The following is a 10,530-nucleotide window of genomic DNA, read 5'->3' on the forward strand; positions in this document are numbered from 1 at the left end:
GATTGTTCTTCTCACTTAAAAGGAAATAAAAATGTTTTTATATGGTATTCCTGTTAGAATTCTGTATTGGTTCCTTTTACATGGTAGTGAATTGTACATGTAATTCTATGGAATTTTTGTTAGCACTTTGTTACACAGTTTACAAATTTTATTTTTCTCTGTATGACAAATGCTTTAATCAGTATAAGATATTTCCTTTTATTGTGGAAAATATTCTCAGAATTCTTTAATTTATCCTCCAAATTATTCATGAGCATTGATTTTATGTATGCAATGCTCTGTGAAGAGTGCAAAATGTAGCTCTCATTTGTATCAGTGAACGTTCTAAATATATTTTTATGTGCAGAGATGGCATCAAGAATATAGAACTTACCGAGAAACAACCATGTATCTCATGGTAGGATTGGAACTTTTTCAAAAAAAGAGGTAAGAGGTAACATTATAGAATTCAAACTGTGGGGTTATTTTAAACATTAGACATTTAACAGTCTGTTTCCAAGATGAAAATTAAACCAGATTAATGGAAAAATAATAAATGTAAAAGAAAAAATATTTAAGTATATTAAATACAATTTTTTCAGAAAGACAGATATTACTTGGAATATATTAAAATGGGTAACTAGAAATATTTGACTATTTATTGCATAAATTAAAATGACACAGTACGGAATACCCAACCATAAATATAATCACCTCCATTTTTGGGGGTGTGGTGAAGTTTGGGATTTCCAAAATGCCCAATATATGAATCTAAGCTCTGAAGATCAAAGTGGAGAGCAGTTTCCAAAGTCAAGGGTCTCTTGCTAAGAATGGCATGCCAGCAGTCTTCTCATATAAAGGGGGCTTGCGCACGTAAGTTTGTTTTCAGAACTTCGCAAAAGAAGGAATAAGGCATACAAATGATAACCTGCATTAAAGACTATTCTATCACATTGGTCCAGAATTGGACTTTGTGCAGGGTTTATGGAGATAAATAAGTCTAAAAGTAAAACAAGGTCAATCCACAAAGAAGTCCTGCAAAGATGTAAAGAATACTATGAGTGTGCACTTCACCATTCTAAGTGACTCCAAGCTCTGGTCTGGTCACAATAGTAGATAATGCAGCTCCTGCACCCAAAATCTGTGTAGAGCACCTATTTTAGATGAGATCTGCTTTGCCTTAAATAAACTGCAGAGCAGCATGATGCTGAATCTGAAGGCACAACCCCAAAGGTCTTAGGTGCTCGATGCAACCCCTAAGGTTAGTATGACACCAACTTTTTTTTCCAGGTTTGTACAGGGAAAGTACCAGCAGAGTAGAAGGAAGGGATAATCATCCCACTGTTCAGAAAAGGCGTGCATGCTGAGAGGAAACAAAGGCCAAAAACCTTGATTTCTGTTACCAGAAAAGTGTTTCTACATGTCCTACTCATCCAGCTGTAGGCTAACCTTGCAAAAATCCATTACCCTGTGCACTCAGACTTCACTGCTGGAGAATCTTCAATGGACATTGAATTTGCTCATCCTCTTTTTTTATGTGGGATCCATCAAATATTCAGTTGTCCTTTGATAGCAGCGTATGGTTCTGTTACTACAGCTTACCTGTAGAAAGCCCTCTTTCCACTGATGTTTCCAGTATCCTCTTTAGGTGAATTAAAAATCTTCAGAATGACTCAGGGACATAACTGCAGTGGATGTCCCCTAGGTGTAACACACTGGTTCTCAAACTGTTTGGCCCACAGCCCACCCTACTCAATACCGATCTTTCTGTGGACCACCAGCCAACCACCTATGATGACAAAATGGGTGCAGGAGCAGCCTGGAGTCTGGAGCACTACGGGAGGAAGAAAGGGAGAGTACAGAAGTAGGCTGGGTGAGAGGGAGGGGAGTTAGAAGGGAAAGTGCAAGACCTGGGTGCAGCTATGGGCTTTTGATAGGAGGTGTGTGTGAGGAGGATGGGGGGCGCTTACCTGACTTCATGCCTCCCGTCACTCCCAGCTACTTCTCCCATTGGCCATGTTTCCAGCCAATGGGAGCAGCAGGGAAAGTCTCCAGATGAGCCATTTCCTGCACCGCCGTTCCCACAGCCAGGAGGAGGGGGAGTGGCTGCAAGCAGAGCTGTTTACTCCCCCCGCTAGCTGTATATGATCCGTGATGCTCCCTCTTCCTCTGTAGTGGGACTGCAGCACTCCAAATTCATGGGGGGAGGTGTGGAGCTGGAGTGTCATCACAGACTCCCTGTTGCAGGAGAGGGGCAAGCCCCATGTCTAAGGCCTACCTGCAAGACGGTTCATGGACTACAGTTTGAGAGCCATTGGTCTAACAGATTTTATACTAGATCCCAGTGAAGTTGGGTTTTGTCTTGGCCCCAGCGCTGTACTGCCATGCAGTAGATTGGCTCCTTGAGCAAGTTTCCACAAATACCAGTGTAATTCTCACTTCTTTTACCAACCTGGATTGTGTGAATGATGATGTCCTCTTCAGACATCTTGCATATGGCTTGAAAGACAGGAGAGCTTCCACTACTGAGCAGCTGCCCTTGAGCTAAGGATTTTTGGGGCAAAATCCACAGGTCAGAAATTCTGATACAAGAGATCTGTGCTGCCAGAAATAGTAATTTCATCTGTCTAAGCAATAATTTGTTGCCCAGCCAGCCAGACATGCTAAGGAGAGTCAGTTTAGCAGCTTGACCCATGAAAGAGCTACATAGAGTATGGAGCTAATAGAACAGGGGTGGCCAACCCATTAAACGAAGAGAGCTGAAACATCAGCAGAAAAAATGTGAAGAGCTGCACCAGGAAAAAAAAAGGAAGCTGCCCCTTTAAAAACCGGATTAGACTTTTTGGCCACACCGGGCTCCCATTGGCTACCACAATCTTGCGGATGCCATTTTGCCGCCATTTCTAGGGGCGCATGGGGCGGCTTCATGAGTCGTACTTTCAGGGGTGAAGCACCATCTGCGGCTTGCAAGCCACTGTTTGGCCACCCCTGTAAAAGTATGTACAAAAGTACAGATTTATACAGTAATTTTTTTTAGAACTGGCCTAGAGAGGACTGAAGTAATCATCAGTCACTGCCACCAGCACTTTTTGATCATGTAGCCCACTTTCCTGTCTATACTGATATTGTGTTGCACCAAAACAAATTTTATTGTGGCGTTCACCTTAAGCTATTTGCTTGCACAAAAATACAATTTTTCTTTAAATAATCACTCATTTCAAGGCATCTTCAGAAAATACTTGCCTTCATTTTCTCTTTCTGTTGCTCTAATCAGACTATGCCAAATTTCCTAATGTGTTCCTTAATACTTTTTCACAACCAGTGTCAAGGCTGCGAGGTCTGTTTTGTCTATCATAAAATTGTATTGTTAGGTTCTTTATTATTCATTCTTCAGCTGTAATGTACATGTGTCCATCATTAATTTATTTTTGATTAAGGTGAAAAATTGCAAGTAGCTCAGTACTACAAATATTTGCTTTTGGGGTGGCCGTGCCAGTTATGCATCTGTGAGCATTTCCATCAATCTAAATTCAAGTGTTAATTTGAGGACGCTATAATTGATGTACAATGAAAATAAGTTCTCTGGAAATTCACATTTGTGAAATGAAATTTTCTAATATATAGCTACACAAATTGCTGTATATTGGAAAATCCGACCCAACATGTGTCAAATGTCTAGGCCGTGTCCAGACTCAGGGGTTTTTTCGGGAAAAGTAGCCTTTTCCCGAAAAAACTTCCCCTGCGTCCAGACTCAAGCCGCGTTCTTTCGAAATTATTTCGAAAGAACGCGGCTTTTCTTTCGATGGCGGTAAACCTCGTTTCACGAGGAAGAACGCCTTCCTTCGAAAGTTCCTCTTTCGAAGGAAGGCGTTCTTCAATGTAAAGAGGCCGTCTTCGAAAGAGAGCATCCAGACTCGCTGGGTGCTCTTTCGAGAAAGCGGATTTCTCTTTCGAAAGATCCGCCTGCAGTTTAGACGCGATCTTTCGAAAGATGCTCTTTCAAAAGATGCTTTCGAAAGAGCCTCTTTCGAAAGAAGCCTGCAGTCTAGACATAGCCAAGAAGAAAATTTTCCCTGTGTATGTAAGGCCTAATTCACAGCCACTTGAAGTCAGTGAAAAACTTCACATTGATTTCAGCTTTGGATCTGGTTTATGGTTGCAAAAGAACATTGTACTGGTGTGCGCTGAGGAGAAAATGTACTAGCCAATACAAAGGGAAATCATTTCAAGTTAGAGTGGTCGAATGCTTTTTTTTACTGTATTGACTTACCTGTAGAAGGGCATTATAAATCTCATGTGCATATGTACTTTCTTTGTGTGTGTTTTAGTTATATGGAAGCCTTGCTTTACCTTATCTATGCTTATCAGAATAACAAAGAACTCTTGTCCAGAGGCCTGTATAGAGGGCATGATGAAGAGCTGATATCGCATTACAGAAGAGAATGTTTGCTTGTAAGTGGAATATGACTCTAATTTTGTAGTTATTGCATGTTTGAAATAATAGACAACCGTAGGTAGTTTTTATGCAAATTTACAATTGCAAACTTCTTTTGTACAATAATGTAACAAGTTAAGGGCTATTCCACACCCTCTTATAAGAACAGGGCTAACAGTGGAGAAGGAAGCAATGTAAAAATAAGAATTTAAAAATAAAATTATAATTTCTGTTGTTGCTCCCAGAGTCTGCACCTGCCTGTTTTACTGTGGCATTATAATAAATCTGCCCACTGCTTCACATAGGCTACATCTGTAACAGAAAGTTCACTTAAACTGGACAACTTCAGCTATGTGAATAACAGCTGGAGATGGAAGTATCTTGTGTCAAATTACTATACATTGAGTTCTGTACCACAGGGGATGAACAGGAGGAACTCTCCCATTGATTTTCTTTACTCTTCGGCTACATTTACACTACATGCTTCCTGTGCAAGAAGCCTTTTGTGCAAGAGTTTTTGCACAAAAACTTCTTGCGCAAGAGCATGTCCACACCTCAAAGCACATCGCAAATGCATTGTGCTTTTGCGCAAGAGAGCATCCACACTGCATGGACGCTCTTGCGCAGGAAAGCACCTGTGCTTTTCCCCATAGGGGTTTCTTGTGCAAGAAACCTCTCTGGAGTGTCCACACTTGCCTTTTTGCGCAAGATCTCTTATTCAAAAGGGAGTTATGCTTTGTAAAATGATGTTTATCTATGGCACAAAAAGCCCTCTGTTCTGCTGTTTTACTCTTCATGTCCTTGTGCAAAAGTGCATTTGAGATGTGGACGCTCCACGGGTTTTTGTGCAAAAACTTTGCAGTGTAGACGTAGCCTTCTTGTCTGGGATAGAGTAACAGGGTTGACAGGAGAGCAGTATGCAGACCATTTGGTGGGTCTTAACTCGTCCTGCTAAATCAGCCACCAGTGGATTGAACTCAGTGTTGATCCAGGCTAGTAGTGTAGATGTAGGAACATTGGGCAAAGAATAGTCGCAGACCCTAGTGTTGGACAGCAAATTGCCACAGTGGTACTGGTTAACAGGAGGACTAATACTAGAAAGGGCAGCAGTAGAAATGGAATCTTTTCTCTCGCTCTCCCACCCCTAACTTGATTTTAATCAGCCATAGAAAGAACTGACAACAGTGGCCTCTGGCATAATTACACAATTATGAGTTGTCAAGCACCCATTGAAATATCTGTTACAGAGAACAGTAATCTAAGACCAGTTTGGCAAAGCGTTTGCGAGGATTGCGTGACTTAAAACTTGTGATATGGTCACTGCCGATTTTCAGATTTTTTGTTTGAGGCATAAATCTTTTTTTAAAAAGCCAATTCTTGGAGAAATGTGGAATGGTGAATACTTACAGGTTTTCCTTTTTTATGGCATTGCATGAAGAAACTAAATGAACATGCTGCAGCACTCTTCGAGTCTGGAGATGATCAAGAAGTAAATAATGGGCTGATCATTATGAACGAGCTTATAGTTCCATGTTTGCCATTGCTACTGGTTGATGAAATGGAAGAAAAGGATATTGCTGCTGTGGAAGATATGAGAAACCGGTGGTGTTCGTATCTTGGACAAGAAATGGAACGTAAGTATTACTTACATTAAAAGACAGACAGAGACACGCGCACACGAAGCTGTAGACCTAATGATTCTGATCTTTAAGTCAGATCTAGCTTATATCTTCTCTTCAAGTTAGATATAGGTCTTTATTTCTTTGAACTATGCTTTGAGATCCACAAATGGCAAGTGTTGTTTGTGCCATCGTACTGGACACTAAAAGAGTCAAGTATTGTATCAAGTCAGTTTAAAAGGGGGAAAGTTTCAAATTCATATAATTGCTTATTTCATCTTTTTTCTAGTGTATTCCTGATGAGCTAGAGAATATTTTAATCTATTGCAGAGCACTGTCCTACTGGATAAATCATTTACTGATTCCTAGTTGAGGCCTAGAATACTAAGGAAAGATTTTTGTAACAAAGTGAAACTAGCAAAGAAGGGAAGCTAGTGCTATGGAGCAATTTTTTGCTTTATTGCTTCTATGAGCAGTAAGGGCTTACATTTATTTTTTATGTTTGCAGCTAACTTGCAAGAAAAGCTGACAGACTTCCTGCCAAAACTTCTAGATTGCTCTACAGAGATTAAAGGTTTCAATGACCCACCAAAGTTACCTTCCTATTCCACACACGAACTGTGTGAGCGATTTGCCCGAATCATGTTGTCACTCAGTCGAACTCCAGCAGATGGAAGATAAACTCTGCAAAGCTTCCTAAGCACATTATATAAACTTTTTTAGTTCTTAACCCTTGCCTACCTATCACAGGGTTTGCTTGTTGCTGCTATAGTTTTTAACTTTTTTATTTTAATAATTGCAAAAGACACAATGACTGTGCAGACTTTAGCCAGACTACAAACAATTGAAGCTGAGAATCGCATGGGGCTCGGTTTTTGTTTCAACCAGCATTGATGCAACATTACAAAACTGCTTTTTTGCCTCTTGTCTGTTACAGTATTACTTTGCTTTTATCTTAAGATCCTTTACTTTATCAGCAACTTTTTATTCAGTCTGGATCATTCTGTGACTGCAACTATTTTAAGTGTCCAGTGCTGTGTAAATACATGGTACTTGGTAGCTTGTAAATGAAATGGAAGAATAAAATTTTATTTATGGCTATTCCTGTGTTTGCAAGCAGATACATTGTATATTAGTGTATTATATAACTATTTTTTTAGACAAGATACAGATGCGATATGTTGATTGGTCATTGAGTTTATAGGCATGGTTCTTATGGCCAGTTTCTTTAGAGATGATCACTGATTACTGTATGTCAGCACATTGGAAATTTGTCAGAGTTTTGTTACACACCCTACTTTTTGTATATTCCTTACTGATCTGTATAATACTGCACCTGAACACATTTATTTTGAAGCCACATTGGGTTTAAAGTGAAGTTAAAGGTTTGCTTCTGAAACAAAAATTAATTGCACCTTTCTTCTATTCATAGAAGACCTTTTTTAAAAAAAATACACTATTTTCCATAGGACTAGAAGCTATATTATATACAGCAGGCTCTCAGATTTATTTTAAGATTTAATTGATTGAGTAGAGTAAATTAAATGAGGGCTTTGTAATTATGAAATATGTAAGACTCTAGAATCCATCACAGATTACGTATTTTTTGTTTTATAAAATTTGTGTTTAAATTATGTAAATTGCACACTACTCTAGCTCAGAAATGTAAGCTTTCACTAACTCTTGCTGTGAAATTGGTTGCTAGTACTGTTACAGTAAAAGATTTCAAAAATAATATATCTGGCCTAATTTACTTTCTCCCAGAAGTAAATGAACTCTGTAGAGTTTATTTTGTAGAACTGAAAGACTCTGATTTTAATGAAGAAACTTGATTGTTTTATGAAAAGGAGTTAATACGTCCTCAGGTAATCCTGTTACCTGAAAATATTTTGATTCCTTATCTTTATAGACAACATTTTGTGCTAGAACAGTAAAAGACGTAAATATTTATGTGTATGTGTTTATTGGAGCGACACTCAAGTGCTGTCTGGTTCTATCCTGTCTCTTGGTTTTTTTTTACTAGTTATATAGTAGTGAAAAACAGAGGGAAGAGATGGTGAAGCACAAAAGTTGCCCATCTGGCAGTAGAATGGGTATGCCTTTGGCCCTCACAAAAATAAGTGTTTTAGTTTATCCTTCAGACTTCGTATTTATTGCTTTTTGGGATGGGCACTTTATTGTGTATTGGATGAAGTGTGTAAAAGAGCTCGCGTATAGGTTCAAAATCTATTAAAAGATTTTTCTGTGCTGTCTTCAAAAATATATCCAAATTTTCAAAAATATGCAAAATGGTATACAACAAAAGTATGCAGAAGCCAAGTAGAAATTCTTTTCCCAAGGAAAAAAAACAAAGATAAAAGTCTGAATTTATGCATTCTGTCTTGCACACCAATTAAGGACCGTATTGAAGAGCTATAGGAAAGCACACTGTAAGCATGTGAAAATATTTCATGCTGATAGGTTGTCTGTCTGTAGCAGATTCCATCTGAAGATGTGATTCAGTTGTATGCTTACTTACAGTTGCTACCCTTATACCTACAGCTTTTGACAGATTGAAGCAAAGCTAGTAAGCTTACTTTGTCAGTAACATAGATAAAAGTGAATCGGGATTAAATAGTTCCATTATCAAGACAGTGAGCTGCCTTTATAGTATATAAACAAGGCTGGAATGTGATCAAAACTGTTTTTATTCCCTCCCCATTTTTCATCCACTTTGGAGAGGAGCTCTTTTTGCTCAAGCTTCAGATATCCATGGCTTCAGTTGAGGGCTGAGAAATCTCCCTATTCAGTGCTCCATCAAAAATAGCGAAGACAAAACCTTTTTAATTTAAAAATATGGAATCGGAAAATCCCTTATTTGGGTGAAGCAATGACTTTCAAGATACTTTTATACATAAGAAAGAAGCAAGCAAAGGTAAAACACAATTTGTTTATCGTTTGGTGAATTACCGACAGTGTTCCCCTACTCATTTTGTCAGCTTTTCACTGAAATATTTTATGCCTTTCCATGTATCATAGTCTAATTCTGTGTGCTTTCAGTTTCACTTCCAAGTCGTGTTGCCAAAAACTACCTTTCGGTAACAAAACAGCGAGAGGGTTCACACGGCAATGCAACTTTTGTCTGGGTGAACACCCAATTTCAGCGACACAATCTTCTACCCCTGCAAGAGACTTTTTTCTTTTCCTTTTCCTTTATTGTCCAAAAAGAGCCAGTGTAGACTTTGCTGTTTGTTTTGTTGACAGAACTAGCTTCTGCCTGTATCCCACAATGCCTCCTACTCTGATGGCTCTGCTCTGTGTTTTAATCTTTGCTGCCCTGCAGGCACATGCCTTTCCCTTTTAAAGCTCCAGGAAGTATCTGACAGCTGACTGAACTGCTCCCTTTGGGAAATGAACAAAGAACAAATCATCGGACTGCTCCTGTTCTGCCCTGCACTAGGAACACAGCGGCAGGCAGACAGCTACTGCAGGATTAAAGGGGAAAGCTGCTTTGACTCTGCTCAGTACAGAGAGCTCTCAGAGCTACTCATGAGAACACTCCAAGCAGCTGAGGATGGTGTGGAGGAACTCGGAGGGAATCCCAGGATGTGCAGGGATTAGCTCTGCTTTCCCACAACACTGCACTATGGGATACATACATCAACTCACACTGTGGATGACGATGTCCCCAAGGTGGACATGATCTGTGGACAGAGGGAGCAAGTGTGAACACCCTCTAGTGATATGTGTTTTGTCGACTTTTGGGTGTTGACACAGATTTTGTCAACAGAATTTGGTAATGTAGACACAGCTTAAGAAAAGTTCTGAAATACATTTGTTACTGAAGAAAAATTCAATTGTTTGTTTGCTTCAAGTTGATAAGGCATTTTGGAATCTTGATCCAGAAGTTCAAAAGCATTTTCTCATCCTTATGTGAATTTAAAACTTTAGCAATTACAAGTGTGGGTGTGGAAAATGTGCCAAAACTATAAGGTCAAGGAAACTGATGTTGGGATATAAAAACATTGAGCAGTCTAATACTAGTTTCATGAGACATACAGGAAAAAGTGTGGCATTTTCACTGCACCACATGTATCATTGAACTGTCACCAAATCTCTATTTATAACCATATATGTATAGAAATGGGTAAAGGAAGTGAACCTAAGCTCTTTAGCAGAACACCTGTAGCTATCATGAAATGCAAACCACCTTTTGCTGTCATATCAAACTAAGGACTCTGTAAACTCTATCCAAAATGGAGTAAATGAAGTGTTTGTCATTTTACTGTTTCTGGTACTAATTTTTGTGGGCAGTAGCCTAAGCAGTCATGTTGCCACCATCATCTTGAAATCAACTTCAAAACACCATTTTAGTCAGTGCTATTGCCACAGTAGCGCTGCTAGTACCAATGACTTGGATAAAAGAAGAAAATGCATGTGAGTAAGTGGAAAGGATGCATCTGGAATGAATACTTGCTCCTGGCAGAAATATTCATCTTGAAATCGTATCAAATGTCA

At 39.1% G+C, this 10,530-nt stretch overlaps 1 protein-coding gene across 4 annotated transcripts in view; it reads left to right on the forward strand.

The window, feature by feature from the left end:
- USP25 (ubiquitin specific peptidase 25) overlaps positions 1 to 7,981 on the forward strand; it is a 135,621-nt gene extending 127,640 nt beyond the window's left edge. For all 4 annotated transcript variants that reach the window (XM_075909861.2, XM_075909871.2, XM_075909879.2 and 1 more), the window contains 4 exons: positions 347 to 426; positions 4,308 to 4,431; positions 5,853 to 6,048; positions 6,542 to 7,981. In XM_075909861.2, coding sequence (XP_075765976.2) covers positions 347 to 426; positions 4,308 to 4,431; positions 5,853 to 6,048; positions 6,542 to 6,714 — 573 coding nt within the window. In that variant the 3' untranslated portion in view covers positions 6,715 to 7,981. The remainder of the gene's footprint in view (positions 1 to 346; positions 427 to 4,307; positions 4,432 to 5,852; positions 6,049 to 6,541) is intronic.
- The last annotated feature ends 2,549 nt before the right edge of the window (positions 7,982 to 10,530 follow it).

The sequence above is a fragment of the Pelodiscus sinensis genome, chromosome 1, assembly GCF_052426305.1.
Source record: "Pelodiscus sinensis isolate ZL-2025 chromosome 1, ASM5242630v1, whole genome shotgun sequence".
Lineage (NCBI taxonomy): Eukaryota > Metazoa > Chordata > Testudines > Trionychidae > Pelodiscus > Pelodiscus sinensis.